The 26,376-nt window shown below is 46.6% G+C and overlaps 2 protein-coding genes, 1 long non-coding RNA gene and 1 pseudogene across 4 annotated transcripts; 2 read left to right on the forward strand and 2 right to left on the reverse strand.

Moving 5' to 3' along the window:
- Positions 1–564: 564 nt before the first annotated feature.
- LOC118976781 (uncharacterized) lies at positions 565–23,818 on the reverse strand. The gene is made up of 3 exons (XR_005064345.1): positions 23,807–23,818; positions 18,300–18,306; positions 565–1,318 (listed from the first exon to the last, which is right to left on the reverse strand). It is a non-coding gene; the product is annotated as an uncharacterized LOC118976781 (long non-coding RNA).
- Positions 3,761–6,408, reverse strand: ISCA2 (iron-sulfur cluster assembly 2). Its single transcript, XM_037031422.1, has 4 exons — positions 6,317–6,408; positions 5,974–6,076; positions 5,742–5,857; positions 3,761–5,267 (listed from the first exon to the last, which is right to left on the reverse strand). Exons 1-4 carry the CDS (start codon positions 6,385–6,387, stop codon positions 5,093–5,095), a joined length of 465 nt encoding a protein of 154 aa, XP_036887317.1. The 5' UTR covers positions 6,388–6,408; the 3' UTR covers positions 3,761–5,092.
- Positions 6,735–15,657, forward strand: NPC2 (NPC intracellular cholesterol transporter 2). Of its 2 annotated transcripts, none has more exons than XM_037031423.1 (4): positions 6,735–6,895; positions 10,765–10,872; positions 12,920–13,092; positions 14,902–15,657. In XM_037031423.1, exons 1-4 carry the CDS (start codon positions 6,814–6,816, stop codon positions 14,986–14,988), a joined length of 450 nt encoding a protein of 149 aa, XP_036887318.1. In that variant the 5' UTR covers positions 6,735–6,813; the 3' UTR covers positions 14,989–15,657. The 2 variants fall into 2 exon arrangements, with proteins under 2 accessions (XP_036887318.1, XP_036887319.1); XM_037031424.1 differs by lacking the exon at positions 6,735–6,895 and adding an exon at positions 9,143–9,197.
- LOC118977021 (uncharacterized) lies at positions 11,746–11,915 on the forward strand (annotated as a pseudogene).
- Positions 23,819–26,376: the final 2,558 nt, after the last annotated feature.

Here is a 26,376-nt window from a genome sequence, read left to right on the forward strand (position 1 = left end):
TTCAGACCCACAGGAGAATGAAGAACTGTAGATCTGGGCTCTCGTTTTTGTTCCACATTAAACCCAATTTCTTCACCACGTTGGTGGAGTCTGAGTACTACGGTGGTGGCCATGCCCACTCCTGGCCAGCTCTGCCAATAGCCCACGACTGGGTTCTCCCAGGAAAAGGCTCTTTACTCTGCTAAGTCAAGGAAAGCTCTGACTTTGTACTCCTCTGACGAACAGCAATGCAAACGAACGAGGAAATGAATGCTCTTTTCTTCACTGAATCTGCCCTGTCCTTCCTGCTGTTCTGAGTGCCAGGCGTCACACGGGAACTCACTAACGCTGGCTTGCCCTGTGCCAGGCAGTGCTGAGTGCTACACACAAATTTCACTACTCATCCAGCAACCCTATTTACTATTTTTATTCCCAACTTAGAGATGAGGAAATGGAGACACGCGAAGCATCAATAATTTGTTCTAGGTCACTGCACTAGTTGAGATGTTTTAAGCAGACAAAAATATGCAGTCCTTAAATATATTAAAAACATTCTGACCTTCAAAATAAAAGAAATGCATGTTAAACCACACTGAGACTTTAATTTTCAGCCGGCAAGCATCTGTAGAAAGAGGCACTCACAAATATAGTTGACAGAAGTCTTCTGAAGAGGATATAAAAATGTCTTTCAAAATCACTCACTCTTTGAATCGGTAACTATACCTCTAGGAATTTAATCTTCAGCTGTATTCCCCCCAAATGTGAATGACATATGTAAGAGGTTATTTATTAGAGTATTATTTGTAATAGCAAAACATTGCAATTAATTGCTATGGAGTCCTAAACAGAAAAATAAAAATAAAAACTGGCTCTCAATGCCTTCCTGACACGGACGGAAGGGAAAGGAGGGCTGTGCAACGCAGTGTGATGTGCACTGCCACTCGTCCAAAGGGGGGGGAATCAGACACCCACCAACTCTGCCTCACAGCCCCTCATTTCAGAGAACAGTTTCCCATTCCTCAATATGCCGTTAGCACCGCACGTTCTTTCCATTTTTTAAATTGGTTTTTGAGAGAAAGAGGGAGAAACATCACTTTGTTGTTCCACTTATTAATGCACTCATTGGTTACTTCCTGTATGTGCCCTGACCTGGGATCCAACCCACAACTGGAGACGCTCTAACCCAGTGAACCACCCGGCCAGCGCCGGCACTTTGCTTTATTAAACGCTGCTTCATTGTCCCTCCTCCTAACCCTCCCCTTGTCCGCCCTTCCAGAGATATTTCATGCACACACACGCATTTCCATGTATTAAAAACACAAACAGCATACTATGCATGCTGGGTTTTTTTTTTTTTTTGCCTCATACTTGCACATAAGAGCTTATTCTACTTTACAAATGTATACTCTTCCATTGGATGGGTAAATCATAATTTATTTAATCAGTTTCCTGCTGGTGGACATTTCCACTGTTTCCTACCTTTTGCTATTAAAAACAATGCTATAATGAGTAGTCTCATGCAAATGTTATTTCGTGTTACATCCATGGGATTATGCTTGTAGGCTAAATTCTTAGGAACAACGGTGATTTGTGGGGATGACACGGTGGATTGGTACAGAATTGGGACACTTTTTCACTGTATCCTTTCCTGCCTCTCAAAATTTTGTATCATATGTATTGTTAAAAAAATAAAATATTTTTAAATATACCTGTATACACTACTTAAATGTTCCTTCCTTCTCTTTATATAGGTACCTGACTATATTTTCAAAAAACCAGATGATTATTCTTTTGAAACTTCTCAAAGCAAACCTCCCTTAAGAAGTCCTGTGGGAAAATGGCAGACAGGGATATTTAAAAAGCAATCACAGGCCTACCAGGCGGCTCGGTAGGTGAGCACATCATCCCACACACCAAAAGCCTGCAGGCTCAATTCCAAGTCAGTGTGCAAGCTTAGGCTGCCGGCTTGATCCTGGGTTGGGGAGCATACAGAAAGCAACTGATGTTTGTTTCTCTCTCTAAAATCAATAAAATGTATCTTCTTGGTAAGGCTATTTTTTAAAAGCAATCATAAATATCAAGCCTAGATCCCTAGAAAAGTCGTTTCCTGCCTTTGAGACAAACACACAAAACCATCATGTTGGAGTGGATAGTGCAAGCTTTACGACATCAGCTCAGGACCCAAGTTTAAGGGAGAGCTGCCCACTTCTCTCCACAGGATGTTTGTGCCAAATGGCAACCCTCTGCTTGGGTGCTTTCTGACAAATGGCAAAAAACAAAAACAAAAACAAAGAAAAACAGGGCTCAATTCTCAGAACAAAGAGGAAAAAAAGAGTATCTTCTTGGACACCTACCTCAGTAGTCCTGTTTCCCCTAATCATGAAAGAAGGGAAGGGTGGGTTGGACACCTGTAATTTACATACCACACAGAGGAACTAAGGGTGGGTGGGACCCCTGGAGTTCACATACCACACTAGTCACTATCAGTCACATAACTAAAGAGCTACTACACAAGATCTGAATGTTGACCTAGAGGCTCCCTCTAAAGCCATTCACAACATACAGCAGATCCAGGGCTCCCCCGCCTTTGGTTCCTGCACGTTTTGCTAAAGCAAAAGATGGTGGATGGCACATGCTGCCCCAGGTCACTTGCATATAATTAAATAAAATCAATTCTGCAACAAATAGGGCCTTGATAACCTCCCCTTAAAAGGAGGCAACACACACACACACACTCACTCACACCCAAATGATACTGGAAGACTATAAAGTTTTTCTAAGTGAATTTGCTCAGTGAGCAACATTTGTGAAGGTGTCTGCTTTTATGGCCTGCCAGGAAGAAGGCATCTGGTCAGAAAGTGCCTGCAAAAGATCTTAAACCTGCTGTATGTAAAACCTGTTGTATGTTAATTATTGTTTATTCCAAGTAAATTGCCTACTGTCACCTTGAAGGTATCATTTGCTCCTAAAATTTCTGTATCACCCACCTACAGAGGAGACTTTTTAAAAAAGCTGATCTGAGAAAGAAGGGAAAGAGAAACACTGATTTGTTGTTCCACTTATTTATGCATTCATTGGTTGATTCTTACACATGCCCCAACTGGGGATTGAACATGCAACCCTGACACATTGGGACGATGCTCTAACCAACTGAGCTGTCTGGCCAGGGCAACGGAAGAGTTCTTGTTACTTCAGGTTCCCCCATAAAGCTTTGTGTAAAATAAGGTGATTTCTCCCAAACCTACCCGTTCCAAACACAAAATTCCATTCTTCCCATTAATAATTACCCGTAGGCATTCCAACGGAGCCTGTTCCTGCCTAATTTATCACAATTCAATGGTTTATTTAGCTACTAATGCTATTATGCTTATGCTGAGTTTTTAAATCCCTGTATCAATAAATAACTCACAAAAATATTCTGGAAGAATATTTCTAATACTTAAAATGTACCAAAACATCTTTTTGGGGATGAAAGGACATAGCGTGAGCTGAAAATCTTCTTAGGCCCAGTTACTGGCAATAATTTTCAATGTCTCAGTGATGTCACACACAGAAGCTTTCACAGTATACTGGTTTCTGCCTCCATCCATGAAAATCTGCTGAGAAATCTGCTCAGGTTTCTGAGTGTCCCTTCCTTTCCTCTTGGTACACATTGCACACACAAGACAGGTTTGTTTTCTCTAAGTTCTAGATCTTCCCATGTTAAAAATGTGAGCATCTGTGTCTCTCTCTTAGATTCTTTGTCTCTAAATTCTGTATTTCCATTTTTAATGGTAAATTATTTTATTTAACAACTTAATTCTAATCTAGTCTAGAAGGGTTTCCATCCAATCCAGAAATGCAAGTTTTTGCTGTAACGAACTTCTGGGCAAGGAAAAGATGGGTTTAACTGACAATTCTTCCAGAATCAATTTGATGTGGTTCCCCCAACATTAGCATTTGTACATTACTCATCAGGGTGGTGGTATGTTCATCTTTCAGGTGTCTGACCACGAAGTTCCGACTCTCCCAGCAGCCACACACACACAACTCTTTCTAGCTCTATAACCTATTTAAATGCCAACCCAAGAAAGTACTTTAAAATTCACTGGAATTTGTGGCTTGAAACACTTTTCCTTCAGTGACCCTAAAGTCGCCAGGTTTAAACAAATAAAAATACAGGGTGCCCAGTTAAATTTGAATTTCAGATGAACAACAAATAATTTTTATAAGTATGTCTCATGCAATGTTTGGGACACATTTATACTAAAAATAACCTGTTGTTCATCTGAAATTCAAATTTAACCGGGCATCCTGCATTTTATCTGGTTATCCAACCTAAAAGAAAATCCCTAAGCATCTACTATCTAGTCCCACTAAGAGATAAGTTCCTGCTATGTACAAGACCAGAGATATTTTGCACCATAAGTTAAGTAAAGCAACATATCCTTAAAAGATTCGGTCACAAAGCGATCACAGAATCTGGAAATGTCTGTGGGAATATGGAGGCTATTTTTCAAGTGACTCAGGTACCAGTTGGGGTTAAGCCTGTTTTGGGGTTTTTTGGTTTTAGTAGATTCCTGAATATAAGAAGAAAATGCATCTGCCCTACCAAACGGGAGGTGGAGCATGAGCTGCAGAGACAATTAGAATAAGTCAACCAGCACATTCGGGAAGGGGAAATGAAAACGAGAACATTTTGTTTGCCTTTCTCATCTCCTCTGGCCTAGCAATGAATGTTCAAGATACCTAATCTGTGCCTCTGACCCAAAACACAAGCTAATAAGGACTTTCTTTAAAATAAAGCTTTTATACATAGCTACATAAGCAGCTCTGAAGGCCAGAGAAGTAACTCAAATTTTGGAACTTTGGAGGCTCTACAGATTATACTGGGTTTCAACTAGTTGTTAAATCTTACGTAATAGTCGCTAGAGCCATGGCCTTAAAACTGTGCAGGAGAAATGAAGTGAAGAGTAAAAGTTTCACATTCTGAAAATAATAGAAACACTCCTGGATTGTGGAAAATGAAATTAAGAGAGGAACATGATTGGTAGGAAACCACTAAAATTCTACTAATCCCAGGCTCCTCAAATTGGTGCCAGTGGTGGGAATCTCAGGGTCACCTGTCACCTAATCAAAGTTTGACAGAGAAGGATGACCCACAGGAGCAGCCTTTCTGGGCTTGAGGGTTGTTCAACACTTGAAATGAGCTCCGGATCAGTTCTTGGCTGAAGTCCACCTGGGCCCCTTTCACGAAGGCCAAGCTATCAGAGTCAACCACCACTCTTGCCCCACCCTGTTCAAATACCCTGAAAAAAAAAAAGAAAACATTAATGAATATCATAAACACCAAAAACAGGACACCCTCTGAGCCCTGATGTGAGAGGTGCACATCTTCGGTTTTCTGAAATAGAGGAAGCACTCCTATTACCTCCAAAATGTGCTGATTTTGAGGCAAAAAGATTCAATGGAATGAATACTGGAAAATGTTTAGCGATATAGGCCTGGAATCTAGTCCAGCCTAACTCTATCAACTACCCTATGGACCGACCCTGAACCTGACCCTAACCCTAACCCTAATGATAACCAGGCAGGCCAATCTTCCTCCTATAACTCAGTTATTTTGAATCAAGACAACAAAGCTTCACTGTATCCCCACTGTGTAAGAAGGGGGGTAAGCATCTTTAGCAAACCTTTAAAATTTGGAATAAAAGTGCGCCTTAAACTGGAGACACTTTTATCCCTCCCGCACATTCTCTGAGGATCCACCCCTTCCTCCTTGCCTGTCGTCGGGGTTGATAACTGTATCCAGTGAAAATTTGTATTGGAATCCGGAGCATCCACCTCCCTCCACCTCCAGCCTGAGGAATTCTGACCCTTGGGTGATTTCCAGAAGCCTCTGAAATGCAGGAAGAGGGGATCAGGAATGTCAGGCAAAGGGAGGAAGAAAGGTGGGCCAAGGGGAGGTGGGCCCTGCACTTCCGGTCCTAGTCCGGGCACCACCACCCCTCTTACCTGGACGCAGCTCTCGGTGAGGTGAATCTGCCCTTCGCTAGCCTTGGGGATGGAGGACGACACTTCCCGATGCGCCTGAGGTCCGGCGCAGGCGGCGAGGAGCCTGCGGCGCGCAAAGGAACAGGATGAGCCCGCGAGCAGAGGGACACCTGGCGACTTTCTCCACCTGGACAACCTCACGCCAAACCTGGCGACTCCCACCTGCACTGCCTCACCAAACCCGATGACCTCCCACTGAACAGCCTCACGCTACATCCTCATCTCCCCTGCGGGTCTTAGTTTCGGACTAGTCCTGGAAGGAGCAAAACCTAACACTCTTCAAGTGCCCTTTTAGGCTTGGTACCTGCTGCTCCACCAGGGGGTGACCGCTCTCAGCGCCGCCACTTTCAGAGTTAAGGCCCGGGAGGCGGCCATCTTCCTCCACAAACCCCACCCCTCGTGTCTCCCCAATCCCCTTCTCCACCTGGGGCTCGGGAGGTGGAACCCGCAGAGACCCCGCCTCCGAGCACGCTTATTGGGCCACGCGAGAGGCGGAGGAATTTTTATTGGCTAGAAAGGCTCCCAATGCGAAGCGAAGACGCTCTAACAAAGCCGAGAACCAAAGAGAGAGGCGGGCTGAAATGCACCCAATCCCGCGGGGGCTGCGGAGTGGGCAGGATGGGGCGGAGACCGACCAAAGCGTGGCTGGCCGGAGTGGGGGGCGGGACGTGGGCGGGTCTTGGCCTTTGCTGACGCCCCAAGGCCTGACTGAGCTCCTCCTCGACCCCGCCCCAGTAGGTTTATCTTGTGACTACGGCGGCCGCTTCTTCCTTCCCGGCGCTCGGAAGTTCCTTAGCAGCGATGCGTTTCTTGACCGCGGTGTTCCTCCTCCTGGCGCTCAGCGCCTCCGCCCTGGCAGAGCCGGTGCATTACTTGGACTGCGGTGAGCCCCAGACCAATCTGAGGTTCCCGCGCTCTCGGCGGGAGCCTCCGCCGGAACCTCGCGCTGAGACCCGGTTCTAGGTTGGGCGGGTCCCCGTAGACGGCCAGGCTGAAACTTGGGACCCCTCATGGAGTGGGTTCGGGTAGGGGAGAAGGTGCCAGCCTCGAGGAAGCTCGACCTGTTTCTGCCCTTGGAACGCGTGTTTGGGGTCCCTAGACATTCCTGGAGATGTATGGACTTTTTGCTGAAGTTTTCCAAAGTTTGTAGGACACACAACCGGAGGTCCTTAGGCAGCGCGGCGGGTGAGGGGTGAGGCGCAGAACTTTTACTTTTGCCTTTGTATCTTGGATGACCTCTCCCTGCCCACTCTGTTTGTTTCTTTTTAATTTATCTTTTGCTGGCAAGCCTGTTTTCCTTTTCATCATTCATTCTATTAGCGTTTCCTTTGGGTTACGGAATTTTGTGATTTTTTTTCCTATCTATAAAACTCGTGCTTGTGGTCGCAGCTTATGACACATAACCCTTTTTGCCACTGTAGTTAGACTCTATTGGGAAATACAAAGAGTGGAATGAAGAAATTGTGAGTTAATTCAGTCAAGTCTACAGAACTGTTTCAGCCGAACTTTTATGAAGTGAAGAGGTGTAATAATAAATGAAAGAGGCATGAAACTAATTTTATAAAATTTGTGAGTTGGAGGGAAACGTGGAGATCGGTTATTGAATTCCGGAGATGTTAGGTAACTTACCCAAAGTCACACAGCAGAACAGGAACCAGCATAAGTTTCTTCCTTTATATCTAGTTCCCAAGTAATAGTGACTGCTCAAAAATATTTGCTGGAAAAGTAAATGAGGGAATAAACCCTCTCTCCACTATGTCCTCAAAATTTATGTTGGAACAAAAGCAAAGTTGGGGGCTAGGGGACAGATAGATTGAAGAATAAAGACTGCTGGCCTATTAATACTTATCAAATGGTGTTTCGCTGAACAAGAAGACTGGCACTTGAAAGACACAATTGTCGCCTCAGGTTACTGCTTTTACCTCCATTAAATTTAGTGGCCAGCATTTGGATGAAGACACTGTGTTAATTCGTTCAGCCCTCGCAGTCTGTTTTACAGAGGAGGAAATAGGCACACAGAGTATGTTGCCCATGTTCTCACATCTAATAAAACTAGTGTGTGTTTGAGGCACTTTGGGTTTCAGTGGTAACATTTAAAAAAAAAACCCTGAGGAAACTAAATCCAGATGTCTTTCTACTCATTTGAAAAGAGCAGGTGTGCATCCATGGCAAGAACTTACTGGAACGGGGTGTCCATTACAGACTTTCAATTTACTTTTGAATTGGGAAGTACAATGTAAAAACTTCAGTGCCCACATCAAAAGTTTTTTGAGTTCCCCCTTTTCTCTGGAGTGGCATTTCCTCAAGTGAGAAATAGGGCCAAGCAAAGTGGTTTTGCAATTTTTTTGCAGGCTAGGACTGAGGAGTTTGTTCTGTCGACATTGGAATTCCAAGAACCTCTTATCAGGTGAAAAACCGGATGAAGGAGCTACAAGTACTACCCTCTACTCTGTTCCTTCTGGATCATGTGATCCAGCCTTGAAAGAAGCAGGTAGAAGATGTGGAAAGCTTTAGCATAAGCACTGATTTTCCGTAGGTTGCTACTTAGAAAGTCTGGATGGTTCCCCCCCTCCCCCGTCCATGGAAGACAGTACGGAGTGGAACGGAGTGCTTAGAGAAGAGAATTCTTGAGTGTATAGTTTGAGAACTTTGCCATGATGGGGAAGCAAGCTGGGGATGAGGGACTGCAAGGTATTTATTTACAGACCTAGCTGGAGCAGTGTTGGTCAGCAAGGTGAACCTGTTTCACCCAAGAGCTGGCACAGGCTGAGAAGGCAGAGGACATCACCTGAGTTTCTGAGTTCACATTCTACAGGACCTACAGGATGAAGCTGACCTGGTGACTACAAAGCAGATCATGTGCTCTCAACCTTAGGTTTGCTCTCTGTCTTCATGCATTCTACTTCTGAGATAAAGTCCCTTCTGTCATGCTGAGCTCATGATGCCTGTCATCTGGATCCGTGGTGTCACCCCATGAAGTATATTTGAGAGGAGAGGCCCACCTCGTGTGTTGAAAGGAAACCTGCTTACCACCCAGGAAACCTGCTTACCACCCTGCTTCTAGATTCAGTTTATGGACTAAATCCTGATACAATGACAATAAGAGCAAACATTATACAGTAGCCCCCCTTTATCCACAGGGAATATGTTCGAGGATCCCCAGTGGATTCATGAAACTGTGGATAGTACCGAACCCTGTATATACTATGTTTTTTCCTATACATTCGTACCTTTTCACATAAAGGAAGCACTTCATTGCTTCTCTTTGGCATATCTGAATTGCCGGTAATCTCTTTGGCAATTCAAAATTGCATATCTGAATCACTATCCTTCTTGGGGGCCCTTATTAAGTAAAGGAAGAGTTACTTGAACACAGGCACTGTACAACCCACACCGTCAGCTACTAAGTGCCCTGCTGGACAAAGGATGAGTCATGTTCCCAGTGGGATGGGATGGGATGGTGTGAGATTTTACCACACTACTCAAAATTTAAAACTTATGAATTGCAGCCCTGGCTGGCGTAGCTCTGGATTGAGCTCAGGCCTGCGAACCAGGGGATCGCGGTTCCATTCCCAGTCAGGGCACATGCCTGGGTTGCAGGCCAGTTCCCAGCAGGGGACACACGAGAGGCAACCGTACATTGATATTTCTCTCCTCTCCTTCCCCTCTAAAGATAAATAAATTTTTTAAAAATAAAGTAAAATATTAAAAAAACTTATGAATTGGTAAAAAAAAGAAACTTACAAATTGTTTGTTTCTAGAATTTTCTATTTAACCGTTTTTGGACCACAGTTGACTGTAGGTAACTGAAACCATGGAAAGAGAAACAGTGGGGAAGGAGGACTGCTGTACAGCGTTTCTGTGTTCCAAACACTTATCTCAGAGCTGTATGTGTATTAGCTCACCTACCGTATGTGGTAGGTATATTATTATCCTCAGGGAGGTTAAGTACCTTGCCTTGAGGTTTACACAGTCAGCAGTGGAGCCAGTGAGATTTCAGACGCCGGCTTCAGGTCCCAGAGTCTACCTCTCAGCAGTGATGGCTAAGCTCTGAGTTGCAGAGGTTAAGCTGACCCTGTCACAGGCAACGTTAACCACCGGTTGACTTGCGTTCTCTCCCTTCAGCTGTCCAGTGTCGGGGGGCCTAGACGAGATGACGGGATTTTGAAAGATTTGTATTCAGCCTATTTTGGTCAAGCATTTACAGTGAACAAACAGCACTTATGTTGTTTTTTAGACTGAAATTTAAAAAAAAGAAGAACAAACACACACCCTGTCTCAGAGATACTTGTTGTGAATAACAGGGGTTTCCAAAGTAGAGAGTATGCATCCGAGTATTGCAGATGAGTGCTAAAGTCATTCTTGGCGGGGGCATACGAAGCTTGGGGACCACTAATGTGGAGAGATACCAGAACAGGACTCAAAGACGGTGAGGAGGACTGTGACTTGAGCCATCGCTTGGATGATGTGTGCTGCTTTAAAGTCTGTGTGGGCGTGGAAGGAGGGGAGGGGATGATTTTCCATGGTATAGCCCTCCCAGGTTGTGGAGTAGGGGAGCTGGCTATATATACTTAATAATTTTCTTAATTCCCTTTTTCCCATCAAATATGAACAGTGTCCTGGAGACCAGTGAGGGCCAGAGGAGACAGAGCTCACCATGATGGGGAGAGCAGAACGTCTTCCCATTAGGTAGGGACAGCCTAGGTGGTTTATTTTTTTCTTTTATTTCAACTCATTTTTCTTCTTCTGCAGGTTCCGGAGTTGGAGTTATAAAGGAAGTGAATGTGATCCCATGCCCCGTTCAGCCCTGCCATCTGCAGAAAGGACAGTCTTACACTGTCAATGTCACCTTCACCAGTAGTGAGTAAAAGTGGCTCTTACCTTCAAAGTCACCTTAAAGTATAACATCAGTCTCAAGTGTTGTAATGAGTATGGGAGTTTGGGGGAGGGCCATGGCAGTCAAGAATTCTGTGACCTCCCTTGCAACCTGGATAAGCCAGGATTAGCTGTACCCTTAGACACCCTTCTCATATGGGGCTCCCATATGCCTGTTTTCTAGAGTCCAGACTCCCTTTAAGCAAAGAGAGAGATTTCCGTGTGTTCACAGGTGAGAGAAGACAGCTTGGCTTCTCCATGCCCTATTTTGGACCATATTGCACAGTAGGCTTTTATGGGGATGTCAGCTCTGTTTAGCTGCAGACTGCAGAGTATTATTAGTACAGAGCCCAATTCTGTAGACTTTGGAACTCCTCCAAAATGCTATTTTAAGCAGTATACCTTCTAGCTATTAAGTCTGTGTTCTGCCTCAAGGTACAAGAGCAGTTCATACTTTGCCTCTGTAAGGTTTAGGCAACTCATGGGGGACCCAGGAAGCAATCAAGAAATCTGAGAACTTTCTACAGTTTGAAGAAATGTTGTTGGGACTTGTTGCTTTCTGGTGCCACATTCATCACCTTCAGATTCCCAAGAATCTAGACCAATGCAAAATCCTGATTTCTAGAAAGGACATCTACCTTGAATCCTTTTATTTTCTATCCCATGGATTGAGACTGGAGAGTCTAATAAGAAATCTCGGGGTTCCTGCATCTGTCTCCTCCTTAAGCCTAAAGACAGCTCTGAGTACCAGAGCTGTTTTTTCTCCTGGATGATACCCTGGCTTCTCTATTGTTCCAAACAACAAACATGTACCTTCTAACAGAAGTACTGGCCAACCCAGCAGGAAAGAAGCTGCCCGTGGCTTCTTGGCCTTCTGGCTAAGATCAAGTGTAATGTCCAACACGCCCTCTACCCGAGGACAATATGTTAAATGGATTTTTGGAGCGAGGAGTTGGGCTAGGAGATCACTCCACCCGCTCCACTCATTGACTCGATATTACAGTGCCTCTGGGCATGGTGCACAAGAAAAGAAGCAGCCGCAGCTGCTCTGGGTCTCTGGAATAGCCTAACTGGGTCTCTGGAATAGCCTAACAGCTCAGAACTCTGGTTGCCCTCGTGTTTTTTTAAGGTTTTATTTATTTACTTTCAGAGAGAGAGGAAGGAAGGGAGAGGGAGAAGAACATCAGTGTGCAAGAGAAATATACACTGGTTGCCTCTCACATACCCAGGCCCCAACCAGGGGCCTGGCCCGCAACCCAGGCACGTGCCCCAACTGGGCACTGAACCAGCGACCCCTCGGTTCACAGGCTGGCACGCAAACCACTGAGCCACACCAGTCAGGGCGTGATTGTCCTGATTTTATTGTATTTCTTCCTCCTGCCCATCTTGTTATATGAAGGGTAGGACTTGGCAGAAAATGTGCCTCTTTCTAACCTTTCCCAGTTTCCAGTTACCTCTTTCTTCCCTGTAATGGGCCATGGTGTGTCTGTGTCGGCTCCTTACTCCTTTCCACATTGCATTGTATTTTACTCTTAATTTCTAGTGGAATCCTCTGTGCAGGATTATTTGAGCATTCAGAGACCGGTCTCTTAAAACTCTTTAAGATATACAGTACGCTTCAACAGAAGGTAATATAAATATTAAATAGAAAGTTTGCCAAAAATCAGTTACTTAGTTGAATGAGGTTATTTATTCAAGTAGCTATGATTGTCCTGAGAAACTATGAAAGGCAATGAAGTGGGGGTTAAGAGCAAAGAAAGCAACCTGCACTGATCCTTTTTTTTTTTTTTTTTTTTTGCATAATTCAGTAATGCCTTTAACTTTTGGGGCAAGAGCTTGCTCTGCAGCATTCACCGAGGCAGAGTATGACTGCGAAGAGAAACAGACCCTGGGAAATAAGAAGTACAGACTCCGGGATTAGCTATCAAAGCAGTGCTGTTGCCTGAGAATATGTCTGACCTTTTTATTTAGAGTTTGGAAATAGGCTGTTTCCTCCACTGTCTGGTTGTCTTTTTTTTCCCCTCTCTCTTAGATACTCAGTCCCAAGGGAGCAAAGCCGTGGTACACGGCATCGTGATGGGCATCCCGGTTGCCTTCGCCATTCCCGAGGCTGACGGCTGTAGGAGTGGCATCACCTGCCCCATAGAAAAGAACAAGACCTACAGCTACCTGGCTAAACTACCAGTGAAGAGCGAATACCCCTCTGTGAGTGACATTGTTGCTGAGGTCGCTGGAGACCTTGTGACTAGATTAGGTATCTGATGAAGGCTGGGCAGGGAGAGGACTGGAGTGGGAGTCCTTCATTTCTGTGAAGGCAAGGAGCCGAGGAAAGGAGGGAAGTTAGGAATCTTGAGGGTGGCCGCTGGTTTTCATTGTCCCTTTGTCCTTTGTCTATAGCCTGGTGTTCCGCCATTTTTATATACAGGATTTCACTGGATTCTCGTGACCACCCTTAGTAGAGGTGATACTACTTTTTTACAGATGATGAGATTTGAGCCTCCACAATTCTGCAATATGAACAGAGTCCACTGTGCTAAGAAATATTGTAGCCCAGACTGAGAGCTGGGTCTTGTGACTCCAAAACCTGTACGGTGTTAAAAGATTTTAGCCAGATATCAAACAGTTCAAGGTTTCAAGTTGTCATAAGAAAATCCTGCTTTCTCCAGTAATCTGTTAACAAGAGAGCAGCCGCTTGTTAGCTCCGTAACAGAGGGGCAGCTTTTCCCACTCTTCTTTCTCCCTCTACCCTCCTCTGACCCCTGCCTTCACCTCTGACTCACCCTGCTAGACCTACTTCTTTTTCTGCCAAACACTGGTAAGACAGAGCCTGCTGGAAGGGGCCTGTCTTATAAAAATATGAATCTTGACAAGAATAGAGGAAGTAAAGGGATTACCTTTTTCACCCAAATAGAACCCAGGGACAATCTGGCTATTGATTTTCTAGAAATGGCACGTGATTAAAGAACATTTTTTCTAAGAGTCCGTAATATAGGGAATCTGTTTTTAAGAGCTGTCGGAGACGCTAAAGGTCAGAGACAGATTTATAGAGTAATTTGCAGGGGAGCCAGATAATCATGGGCGTTTCAGAGCCTCAGTTACTTATACAGAGTGTCTAGGTAGGGCCTGATACATAGTAGGCACTTTATATACGGTAGTAATTAAGTGAATTACATTTCATATGAAAAACAGCTTAAACTATGCTAATTGAAGCACTAAATAAAACAGTAGTTAATGTGTTCTTGTCTTGAGAAACTTACAAAACAAGCTTCGAGAGCCTGGGTATCGCTGTCCCTCAAGCACTGTGTTGTAAAGAAGCAACTGGGCACGGAAGAGGCAAAATGACAAGCAAGCTGCTGTCCACGCCAGGAAGGACAGGCAGAGTGCCGGTGATTTAGTAAGAATTAGAAGGGAAAGCTCACCGTATATCAGAGATCTCTAATAAGGCATATTATCAAAAAACAGTTTAAGGAAGTTAGCTGAAACTGTATGCTACTGCACAAAAGTTGTTCCTGAAATCGTACAGTGGTAAATGTCTTTAGATATTTCTAAATATCTGCACATCCTTTGTGCTTTGCATTGCCAGCCTCTAAGCAAGTTTCCTTATTCCTAACAACCTCTGCTCTTTGTGGTTACAGTTGGAAAAGGCTGGATCAAATTGCCACATACAAGAGAAATTGTCTAAACGGAAAATGATTGTTTCACCTAAGCCTTCATTTAGGTACCACTGACCTAAGATGGGAAACGATGCTTCAGAAATGATATCTGATAAGTAAGCTCGGTTAGCCCGTGGCACCGACACCGAAGCATAGCTGGAGCGTGGCTCGCTCTCCTAGGTGTAAAGCCGCAGGCCTGTCCACATCCCATGCAGCCTTCATGGTGGCGTGATTTGAGGAAAAAAGCATGAGGAACTAGGCAGTCTGTTTCCACAGGCATCTAGCATTTGTGGTTAGATCAACTCTGGATCGAGGTGAGGTCCTGGTTTTATTTTTCCCAATTCTTCTCCTCTTGCTTCAGATAAAACTGGTGGTGAAGTGGGAACTTCGGGATGACAACAACCAGTGTTTCTTCTGCTGGGAAATCCCAGTTCAGCTGGAAAACTAGATGCTGTTTGATGCCAGTGTGTCCATCTGGGGACAAGAGAGGGAGAAGAGGAAAAGCCAAATCTACACGAAATCAGTGCCATAAGATGGAAGGAATTTCTAGGCTGTTGTCTTGTGCCTCTCGACCTCCACCCACAACCAAGACCCCATTTCCTGAGAGCTCAGAACTACGGCCCTTGTAGTGTCTTGTAAACGAGTTGAAGGAAAGGAGGGGTTGATTTAATAGTCTTCGGTGATTTTTGCTGTTGGAATACGGAGGGTCCAGTCAGACGGGACCTGCTTAGAGTCGTGGGATAACCTGCCTTGGGGCTGTGGGCCTTCGGAGTGGAGGAGAGGTTTCAAACCCCATTCCTTAGCTGGGCTATCACATCTCCAAGTGCCTCACTGCATTCGTTGCATCTGGCCAGCAAGCCTGCTGACTTGGACAGCACCTCCAGCTCCTGCAGCGGGGCCCAGCGGTTCTGTGGAGGGGGCGCGGTCCGTGACAGGAAGTCAACTCTGGGTGGCTGGTTCTCTGAGGTTATATCCTGTCTTCTTTTCTGTCTTAGGTGGTTTTCATTAAATGCAACACTTAATTAGCAGATGTTTGTTTGTTTAACATTAATTTGTGACTTCTTTATGCACCTGGAAAAGTCTCTTTGAATAAATAAAATCTTGACAGTCTTCTGTATTTGTGCGGAGGCCACCGCTTTCTGCAGAGCGTGTGCCCCAGATCCGTGGAAGGGGGCTCCCCAGCCCCATGGTCCCAGCGTGCAGTAAAGACACTGCTCTCAGAAACGGCCTTTTCCCCCCTTCCTGCCCAGATAGACTGCACCTATCTATTTGATACAAAATGGCCTTGTTTTGCTCTATTTTGCATAATCTTATACCACCAAGTGTGTTTGAAATAAGCCTTGAAAGCCAACACCACCTAGCTGAATACCTAAAAGGTCAAGGGAACAGAATTGAGGCAGGGGGCAGGGAGTAAGGTTACAAGTTGACAAGAAGCATAATAGTCTTTTGGGAACCTTCTGCCTCGAGGAAAATACAGAAGCTTAAAAATGAAATGCGAAGTTGCAAGTAATGGCTAACTAATCAAGTCTTAGAATTTCCTGCTTCTGGAGCCCCAATATAGCCATGGGGCATGTACTGTCACTGCCTGCTCTCACCAGGTCACAGGGACACAGCCCTGTTCTCACAATAAGGCAGACTTTGAAAGGCCCTCTGATTAGGCTGTTTACTCAGCAAACACACCGGTTCGGTTCTTTTCATCCCACTGCTTTCACTGGAGTTTCCCAGAAAGACCACCAGGGGACAGCCCTGGACGGGGAATAAAGTTATCAATCGCCCAGATTGACTAGTCAATTCCCAGAGCAACTCCACCACTGTGCTCTTCAGCTGAGACTTTTGTGCACCCCATCACATCGTGTCCAGAGGGACAGCCCACTCTGTCTCCCCGCCAGGGGCCCTAGGTACATCAGACTTGTATAAATCCCAAAGGGTTCCGCGGGCTCTGGCTGCCACTGCCGGGATCCCAGCTTCCCCAGCGAAGAGGACTGCCAGGGCGGTCTTCAAATCCCTTAACCAGCCTGGTGCTTCAGTTCCCTTATTGTTAGGTAGGGGTGATGTCAGTAGGGCTATGAGGATGAAATGAGATGATGCACGTAAAACGTTTAGCATGCCCAGACCCAGTGAACATTACCAGCTATTCTAGGAGACATTGTTCTTCATCCAGAAACATCGGGGAAATCAAAATTCAATCTGAAGTGTGGTATGTTGCCTCAGGAAGAGGAGGCCATCCTCTGTGTACAGAACTTTTTGAGGTACCTGGAAAAGCTCCGTTCTTGTGTGTGTCTGCTCTCTCCCTGTCCCCAGAAGACCCCTCATGTCATTGAGCTCCTTGGAGGCCAGCAGCTGCCTGCCCTGCATGTCCCACTCCTGCCCTCGTATGTGCCATGATGGCAGAAAAGCAATTCCGCTAGCGTGTGCCCTTCAGTCAGAGCAGAGGGAGAACGCAACAGCTTATAACTGTTTACCGGCCAATGTGAGGCTACGTGGGGCCTGCTGCTAGCCAGGGCTCCTGCCGGGGGGATTAGTTTGAAAGGTCGTCTTCTGCACAGACGGTTCACAGGCGCCCCCCGAGTCATTAAAACATTGAGAAGCACTGAACTTAGGCTGCGTAAGAAAGGTCATGTTCTTTCTCGTGACGGTCTCATATTATTTCTAGTCCACTGAGCGAGCTGTGGGGGCTTAGACACATCTTTCTTGCATAAATTCAAGACTTCAGCTGTTAAAAGAGAGGCACCCCTGCTTAAAGAGTAGAGGGAGCATAATACTGAGTGTCCCCAGTTTGGTAGAGGGCTAGGTGGGAGGCCTGGCGTTTAGTCAAATCAGGCCAATAAAAATCAGAAAGCATGGAGTAATTCCCAATCCTCTTTGGTTTTGAACTCTCACTGACTTCTTATTAGAAGGAACAAATTCATCTTAATTATACTTTGCAAAGGTTGATAAAACGACCTGTTCTCTGAAAACACCCACGGAGGTGGGACAAGGGGCTGGTCGTAGGTGAGGTGCAGGCTAAGGGAAGAGGATCTGGAAATGGCCTTGCACATCGGATTATCTAAACGGCAAACACCGCCTAAATGGCTGGGCTGGTGGGAGAACAGGGTCGTGGTTCACACGAAGAGCACGGGCACAGGCGGAAGGGCTGTGTGTGAGAAACAGCACCACGGTGGCAGTCGCCAGGAACACGTGTTTTTCCCAAACACGTGCCCTTCCCTTTGGGGAGGGCACAGAACAGAAAATAGGGCTTTGGAGATTTCAAGTCCCGGGATACTTGGTTTAGGGATGTGTGTGTGTGCGCGCACGCGCACAGGCACGGATTGGGAATGGGATAGGCCCTGTTGTGTGACCTGAGTTTGAAAGTAGTGCTGGATTCTCACAGATGCTGCCTAAAAGAATCTGTAGATGAACTGAGTCATTTTGGGTGGTTGTGCCTTTTTCTAGGAAGAGAATCCCCTGGCCTAGCCCTCAAATTTTAAACTGAGTCCTATTCATTTACAGCTGTCAGTTGACTAGCAACTAAATGGTCTGGGTGTTGGTTGCCATGGAAACAGTTAAAAGCCCATTGCTATGGGAACTTACAATGCTCTCCAAACCAGGGGTTTGGTTCCTAAAAAGTGCAGGGGAGGCTAGAGGGTGGAGCCCAAGAGATGGGCTGCATATTTGGCTCAAGGGTCCCCGAAGAGAGTGAGCAACTTGGGGAGCCTGGCTAGCCCCTTAAGTCTGTGGCAGAAGAGCAATGACTTCTTCTGCTTTCTGCAGGTTTCCCACCTGTTCTCTGCTCATTGCCCCATGGCAGCCCCAGAGCACAGGTGTTCCCCGTCCCTGATGGAGAGTAAGGGCATGAGATCCCAGGGCAGACCTAGCGAGTCAGTGCTGCTACCCCTCATCTGCTTGGGCTCCGAGAGGGAAAGTCCTGGCTCCTCTCTGCATGGCAAGCTGTTCTCCACACATCACATGTCTCAGATGAGCAGCCAACAGGTGGAAGAATCAGCTTAGTTCTGACCCCGCAGTGGGTTGTACTGATACGGAGACTGGCAGACAAAATGAATGGATGCTGGCCTTGAACATGGCAGAGGTTCTGGGGTTCCAGGTGAAGAAGCAGAAGGACAGGTCGACAACCACAGTGTCTATTGTCAGCATTAGAGAAACACATTACTTTGCTCCCAAACCCCCTGCCCATCTACATGCCTGTACCACAGAGCGGTACTGCAGATGGCCTACGTGTGGAAGACAAGGTTTGATGGAGCTTCTCACTGGATGTGCACAATGGCTAGAAGGTTCTTTTCTGGGTTTTGCAGTGAAGAGGGACAACTCACGTCAGTGTTCAGTGGTAAGGTGGCCTGCTGAGACAGAGGAGACGTTCCAGGGGCTCTGCCATTCGCTGTGGTGGTGTGGGGCCCACAGGGAAGGGACCGGACTAGGTGATCCCCGCAGTCTCTGTCAGAACTAGCAGCTGGCCATTCACCGAGACTGTCCGCAAAAGAATGTCCAGTTATGAAAAAGCTTTATTTGTGTTTTTTGGTGCCAAATGCTGAGGACATGCCCAACAACAAGATGTCAAAGGGTGGAGAAGATGCCCCAGAAATGGCAGTTTTGCAGCTTATTTTGTACATTAAAATCAAAAGAGAAAAACATTAAGGAGGCTTACATGAAACCCACTGGAGGTAGATCAGGAAGGCGAGAGAAAGCAAAGCGGGGAAATCTGTGGAAGTCGATTTAAAAAAGAAAAATGGAGACACACACACTTCTTTTATCACATTGGTGGGTACAGGAGCAGTTAACATTTAACAAGTATAGCATGTAGAGACGGCAGGTGGGAACAAGGTAACCACGAGGGGTCCTGTGGTCTCGTACTTACGCTTTGAGGGGACTAAAAAGAGAAAATGACCCTTTTTGTTTTAAAGGTATGTCTTAGATACACAAGGACAATGCACAGAGCTCAGTCAAGGTCAAGAGTGGCCTTTGCACAGGAAGCTATAGGCCTGGGACACGACTACCTGCCGTGGTCTGCCCAGTGCAGATTTCTGACCAGACCATCCTATGTGGTCACTTTTGGTCCCTTGGCTTGTCAGTTCTGCCAGGTAGCACCCTGAGTCCCCAGGTTTGCTACGTAGTCCCTTTCTCATTCACAAGACACGGAAGGGAAGTCTGGATGCTACAGAGAAGCAGGCACAGACTAATCACACCTGTGGGAGCAAAGAAGTCCCTGGGCTCCAGAGGGGTGCAGGGCTGAGACGAAGGCCAAGGAATTCATTTAGAGAACATCTCATACATTCGGCCCATGGGACTGTCACCTGATTCTCCAGAATTCTAAAGGGTATGGTCTTGAGCCCTGACCTGTGTGGCTCAGTTGGTTGGGTGTCATCCTGCAAAGCGAGGGGTCGCCAGTTCAATTCCAGGTCAGGTCACATACCTGGGTTACAAGTTTAGTCCGCAGTTGGGGCAGGTATAAGAAACAACCAATCGATGTTTCTCTGTCACAACAGTTGTAAGGTTTCTCTCCCTCTCCTTCTCCCTCCTTTCTCCTCTCTCTAAAACTAAATAAAATCTTTTTTTTAAAGCATTTAAAATAATAAATAAATAAGCCATGGCTAGTGTGGCTTAGTGGATTGAGTGATAGCCTATGAAGGAAAGGTGGCCAGTTCGATTCCCATCAGAGCACATGCCTGGGCTGTGAGCCGAGTCCTTGGTTGGGGGTGTGCAAGAGGCAACCAATTGGTGTATCTCTTGCACATCAATGTTTCTCTCCCTCTCTTTCTCCTTCCCTTTGCCCTCTTGAAAAATAAATAAAATATTTTGAAATAATGAATACATAAAGTGTATGGTCTTGACTTTCTCTTCTAGTCTTGCCTTTTCCTGCCTGGAGTTGGTCCCTGCCCCTTCCAGGGAGCCTTGGAGCCGAGGACCCTGGCCCCAGAGAGAGAGAGAGAGACACCACCCAGAATTTGGACTGCTCCATAGGCAATTGAGCATGGCCCCAGGGTCTGTGGGGGCGGGGGGGGGGCTTTCACTGTTGGATCATAGCAGTTGTTTATAGATTTCGGTAACATTCAAATTTTTCAATATAAGCTGGCTTTATATCCCACCCGCAACTGTTTCCAGCTGATTACCTTTGAATTAAGTTACTTAACGTCTTTGTGCGTGCGTGTGTGTGATGAGTACTTTTAAGATCCACGCTCTTGATTTAACTTCTTCGGGCCTCAATTTTCTCAGCTGTAGAATAGGATAAGAATGCCCACCTGGGTAGGACTAACGAAAACCTGACGTGATGTGTGGGAAGTTCTCAGGGCGGCACCCGATTCCACCAAGCACCTGATTATTGCTGCCCACCTAGGTAAGGAAAGAAGGCTGCGGCCATGGAGACTGCTCAGTGGCCCAGAGTCACAGGCATTTGCCATGGATTTGTTTTCCAGATTTAGTTCCAGATGCCATTCAAGGCTGACAGGCACCCTGATAGCCCTCCCTGTGGTTTACCCTCATTAACGTAGATTTGAATCTTCTCTTTATGACACTGAAGCATATTCATTTTTTTGAAGATTCTATTTCTTTTTTAGAGAGGGGGGAAGGGAGACGGGAGGGAGAAAGGAGAGAAACATTGACTGATTGCCCCTTGCACGCCCCCAACCTGGCCTGCAACCTAGGCACGTATGTGCCTTGACTGGGAATTGAACTGGTGACCTTTCAGTTCACAGGCTGGCACTCAGTCCACTGAGCCACAACAGCTGGAGCAACTACATTTATTTTCATGTATAATTTTTGTGTGTCAGCTCACCTGCCTTCTAGACTGTAAACATGTTAAGAATAGAGACTGCCTTTCATCTTTAAGTAAAGGCCCAGAACTCAGCAGTTGTTTAGTGCAATTTTTTAATATGGAAAAATGTCACAATTCTTGAGATTTTGAATCTGACCACTTAGCCCCATAGGAGCCTTGGTCTCCAAAGGGGTGCGAAGCTCACAGTTGGTTTGGTTTCACACTTCTGAAGAAGGGCACACAGTGCCCCACCCTGGGTGGGCAGCTCCAGAGCAGGACTTGAGCTCACATCTCGTAGAAGCCAGCTGTCATCTGTGTCTAGGATTCACTGACAACACTAGCTTGTCTCCAGCCTGCAGGTTCCCTGGCCCTGGGCTCAGTAGGAAATGGCTCCCCCTCCCTCCTGGCTGCTGCCTATCTCCAGTTCAGTTCAGCAAGCCTGCTGCCTCCCCATCATCCCTGGCTGCTCCTGCCTGGGCCGGGTCGTAGCTCTGTAGCTGCACGTTGCATCAGGTTCTCTCTGAGAGGGTGAGAGAAAGCAGCATCGGTTTACCCAACGCTCTCCCCTCCCTGGTACACTGACTTTCTGCAGACCCCCGCGGGACCCCCTCGGCTTCCCACCAGAGGTTTCTCTGCGGGAGCAAGGCCCCAGGAACTCTCCGAGCATCTCCCAGACTGTCACCACTGAGAACCATCCTCTTGCAAGGTGGGTAACAGGGAAAGTGCTGGGTAAGGAGTAAAGGCAGTGGGATGATGCCCTGGCTGGTGTGGCTCGGTGGAATGAATGCCGGCCTGCAAACTGAAAGGTCGCCGGTTCAATTCCAGGTCAGGGCACATGCCTGGGTTGCAGGCTGGGTCCCCCGTTGGGGGTGGGCAAGAGGCAACCCGTCAGTGTATCTCTCACAGCTTGATGTGTCTCTCCCACTCTTTCTCCCTCCGTTCCCCTCTCTAAAAATAAATAAAACCTTAAAAAAATAAAAGCAGTGGAGTGAATGTAGGAAAAAAGCCTCTAGGCCTGACTGATTTGCCGTGACCTTGGATGAATCATTTAGCCACTTTTAGTTAAATACCTCATAGAAGTGTTGTATAAACAAAAGGAAACGATGGGTGTGCGCCTGTTAGCTTGGAAATGCAAAGGCTGCTTGCACTCAGAATATTAATATCATAGGCTGGCCAAGAAGACTGGCCCTGCATCCTTCGGATTTTCCTGCTTAGTTCCTGTTGACTTGATGAACTGAACACACGCAGAGAAAAGCCCTCAAGAAAAGCAAAGTCCTAGGTTTGATCCCTGTAAGAATGAGTTTAAGATCTGGCCATAAAACAATGTCTAATGCAGCTGGCTCTCCTGACATGTTTGCTATCAGCCTGGAGGGTAAGAGGAAGCTCAGGCAACGACGTCTGTTGTCCGAAGCCCCAATGTCTGGTTGAATTTGTATGGGCAGGACGATGGGCGTTCCTTCACACAGCACTTGCTGAGCACCTGTTGTGTGCCAGGCCCTGTGCTGGGGCCCAGGGGACAAAATAAATGATTAAGGCAACGTTCCTGCCTTCAAGGAGTTCAGCGTCTAGTGGGAGAGGCAAGCAGCAAACCATCACTGTGATGTGGTGGGACAGTGCTGTGACTGTCACACGTACAGAGTACCATGGCCACCTGAAGGCAGAGCCCTGGGGGCGGTTTGCTCGTGAGAGGCAGAGCCAGGTCACGGGTTCTGCTGGAAGCATGGCTGGGGATGGAGATGTCTGATACTGTCCCTACCTCTCTGTTCATCCATCATTTATAATTTTCTCATTCATTCGACAAACATGTGTGTCCCTGACCTTTGCCTTCTGAAATTTGGGGGGTCCTATTTGTTGTCATGAACTTGCCTCTTCCTGAACTGCTGATCTGGGTGAATTTGTGTTTACTTAAAGTTCCTCCTACTTCATTTTCTGTGGAAGTAAGTAAGCGTATTTGGTTATGTCCTGACTGTGCACCCAGTGTGTATATATATATATATATCCCCAGCTAAAATTATCTCTCTGGATTCTAGAATTCTGGCTCAGCTGACCCACTTCTCCTTTCTCTGTCTCTGCTCCAGCCACACTGGCCTCCTTTCAGTTCCTCACATTGGCTGTGCTCCCTGCCCACCCCCCCACCCCCACCCCCACCACGGGACTCTGACCACACACTGTCTCCTCCCTTTGGAATGCACCCCCTGCACTTGGTTAACTTTCATTCAGGTGGTCCGACTCAGCCTCCGCATTTCTCTCAGGAAGCCGTCCCTGACCGCCTCACCCAGGTCAGACCAAGCTTTTGCTCTATATTTTCATAGCCTCCTGTCTTCTCCTTTCCCGGCACAATTTTGGGATTCCATGCTGATAGGGTTATCTGATTAATGCCTGTCTCTCCCAGGAACTTGTAACCATCATTTCTACTTTGCCCATCATTGTATTGCCCAAGTCTAATCATTCTTAGTCTAAGGAGAAGGTGGCCAATAAATATTTTTGAATGATTAAACTAATGGAATGATATAATGACTTAGACACTATTTGCCTTGGGCCTAAATGGCTGTGTGTCCAATACTAAAAACAATACCAAACGTGAAAACAAGGACCAGAGCTGAACAGGCGGCCTCCTCTAATAAGAAACACAAGAAAAAAGCACCAAGGGGTGGCGTGTCCCGGGACGAGGAGGCTCCTGGCTTGAAGGAGTGGAGGGCCAAGGTAGGACGCACTGAAAGCCCGGAGCTGCCTAGCAAGGTCCGATCTAGGAGGTGTCCTGGGAGGGAGGAAGAACTGATCGGTAAGTACCGAGTATCTGCCACCCCAATTGTCCCTCGGAGGGCACTTGTGCCCCTGGGGTGTAAGGTCATGTGCAGGGGCTGCACAAAAACAAGATAACTATCCATTCTCCTACTGTTTCGGTTATAACTAGACTTTGAGGAATGAGGGGTTGGAGGAAAGAAGCATCATTTTCTATTCAAACCAATACTCCTATAAGTAGAATATAAACTTCATATGATTATGAAAACTCATGAGACGTCTAATGACATTAATGATTTCAGCAGTAGTGCGGTGGAAGTTTGAGAAATATTAATATCTCAAAGTGCTATATTCCGAAGGATCCTGCATGATTGAAGCTTTGCGAGTCAAATATTACTAGAAATGCATGCAGCACACGCTCTCCAGAAGCAAGAGTTTTCTTGTTTGTGTTTGTACCACTCACCACTCCCGCAAAGACCTAGCCCAGTACCCTGCAGGCAGAGTCACTGCACACGGAGAGTTGAACGGACTCCATAGCAAACAAGTCTTACTCTGGTGTGTGAATTATTCATTGGATTTCATTATCGAGATGGCTCTACCCATCCCCTCCTCTAGCGAGAGTTGGAACCACTTCTGTGACTCTCTGCAGAGGCTCTAAATAGAGAGGCTTCATGGGGCATTGTGTCCAAACTGCTCCAGGGAGTCGTTGTGGGCACAGGAGGAGGCAGCAAGACTGAGATGAAAGCAAAAAGTACAAGGGAATTAAACTTCCTGCCATTGTGCATAGGAGATCATCCCCTAGTTTCTCTGCATGTTTTCATTGTTATCTTGTTTACCCTGACTCCAGGAGAAAGTATGAGCTCCTTGAAGTCAGAGTTGGGTCTGTTTTTAAACCCAGGCACCTTGGAACCATGCACAACAAAGACATGTTCATTGTCCAGTGCAGGGGCCTCTCGGGGTCTGAGTGGATAGAACCAAGGCAAAGATAACCATCCACACGGCAAAGCTGAGCTCAGCACGCAATGCTGACCTCTGAGTTCTCAGAGGTCGGCAGTAGGAAGCAGGAAGTTGGAAGAGTAGGTGTGTGAGGAAGGCTGGAGAGCAGCAGTGGAAATAGGAATGGTGATTACTGGGATTGATTCTCCGCAGGGGCTGAGATGGAGGAGACAGTGTTCTCAGACTTAATCGCTGCTTTTAACTCCCCCAGCGTAATCTCTAATGCGCCCTGGCTGGTGCCAGTCAGAGCCTCCACCCCCAGGCTCCCCACTCTGCCTACCTGAGCAAATTTGTTCCAGCTTCTCAGCAACTCTATCTCAGATCCAAGCCTGCCTGCACCCTCCCTTTCCAGTGCACCAGTGTTTGGGGAAGGGGAAAGAGCGAGGTTCCCTCTTTGAAGTCTGGGTACTCTTTCAAGAGTGTATCTAATCAATCACCCCAGAAGCAACTCTCCAAAGAAGGGATCAGACCCCCTGGCAAAATGTAGCTAGCCAAAGGTCCTGGATGACCAGTGCATGGGAAGTGCCAGCAAGCAGTGATGTGGTTTGGAAGGAGTGGCCGAAGCTGCACTAATGTCAGGAAAAGGCTGGAAATCAGAATAGAACAGAATGGAAAAACGAGAATCATCTGGGGTTTAAAGAGGCGTGGGGGCAGGGAGAACAGTGATAGTCAAGGGCATAGGATCTTTCCAAAGAAGTTAGAGATGAGGTGAGGATTGGGCAACACTTCTCCACACCCTCTTTCTTCAATTTTTTTTATTTGTTTATTTTTAGAGAGAGGGGAAGGGAGGGAGAAGGAGAGGGAGAGAAATATCCATATGTAATTGCCTCTCGTGCGCCCCTACTGGGCACCTGGCTGGAAACCTAGATCTGGGCCCTGACTGGGAATCGAACTGGCGACCCTTTGGTTCCCAGGCTGGTGCTCAATCTACTGAGCCACACCAGCCAGGCCTCCACTCCCTCTGGCCTGCATTTTCTCCTCTTTCTTCATAACCCCCGTGATAAATCACCGGCAAATTGTAACCATGCCAGTTGTGCCCACTTGAAATCGCAATCTGGCAGCCCTGAGATTGGCATTCAGGGACCATCTTTGTCACAAAAAGCGGAATTCTTGTTTATTTTGGTAAATTAATTGCTGGTAGAAAAGGTTTTCATTTGCCAACAATGCAATACAAAAAGAAGTTGCAGGATTGGAAAGCACCTCACGGTTACCCTGGGTTAAATTGCCAGACCTAGCAGCGAAAAAAGTCCTGTCCCTGCCATCTCTGAATTTAAGGCCGAAGACCAGGCCTGGAGAGCCTGATGTGCTGAACCCGATGTGTGCACATAGGTAGCTGAGCGCCTTCCCCCCTTAGCA

This window comes from Sturnira hondurensis, unplaced genomic scaffold, assembly GCF_014824575.4.
Source record: "Sturnira hondurensis isolate 20B ecotype Veracruz unplaced genomic scaffold, ASM1482457v3 Scaffold0021143, whole genome shotgun sequence".
NCBI lineage: Eukaryota > Metazoa > Chordata > Mammalia > Chiroptera > Phyllostomidae > Sturnira > Sturnira hondurensis.

What these genes read in the sequence shown, in the direction of transcription:
- NPC2 (XM_037031423.1), top strand. Translation starts at nt 6,814, where the DNA reads ATGCGTTTCTTGACCGCGGTGTTCCTCCTCCTGGCGCTCAGCGCCTCC. An exon ending in CAATGTCACCTTCACCAGTA is followed by an intron (nt 10,873 to 12,919) that starts GTGAGTAAAAGT and finishes CCTCTCTCTTAG; the next exon opens with ATACTCAGTCCCAAGGGAGC. An exon ending in TGAAGAGCGAATACCCCTCT is followed by an intron (nt 13,093 to 14,901) that starts GTGAGTGACATT and finishes CTCTTGCTTCAG; the next exon opens with ATAAAACTGGTGGTGAAGTG.
- ISCA2 (XM_037031422.1), bottom strand. Translation starts at nt 6,387, where the DNA reads ATGGCCGCCTCCCGGGCCTTAACTCTGAAAGTGGCGGCGCTGAGAGCG. An exon ending in ACCCCCTGGTGGAGCAGCAG is followed by an intron (nt 6,077 to 6,316) that starts GTACCAAGCCTA and finishes TGCGCGCCGCAG; the next exon opens with GCTCCTCGCCGCCTGCGCCG. An exon ending in GTTATCAACCCCGACGACAG is followed by an intron (nt 5,268 to 5,741) that starts GCAAGGAGGAAG and finishes TTTTTTTTTCAG; the next exon opens with GGTATTTGAACAGGGTGGGG.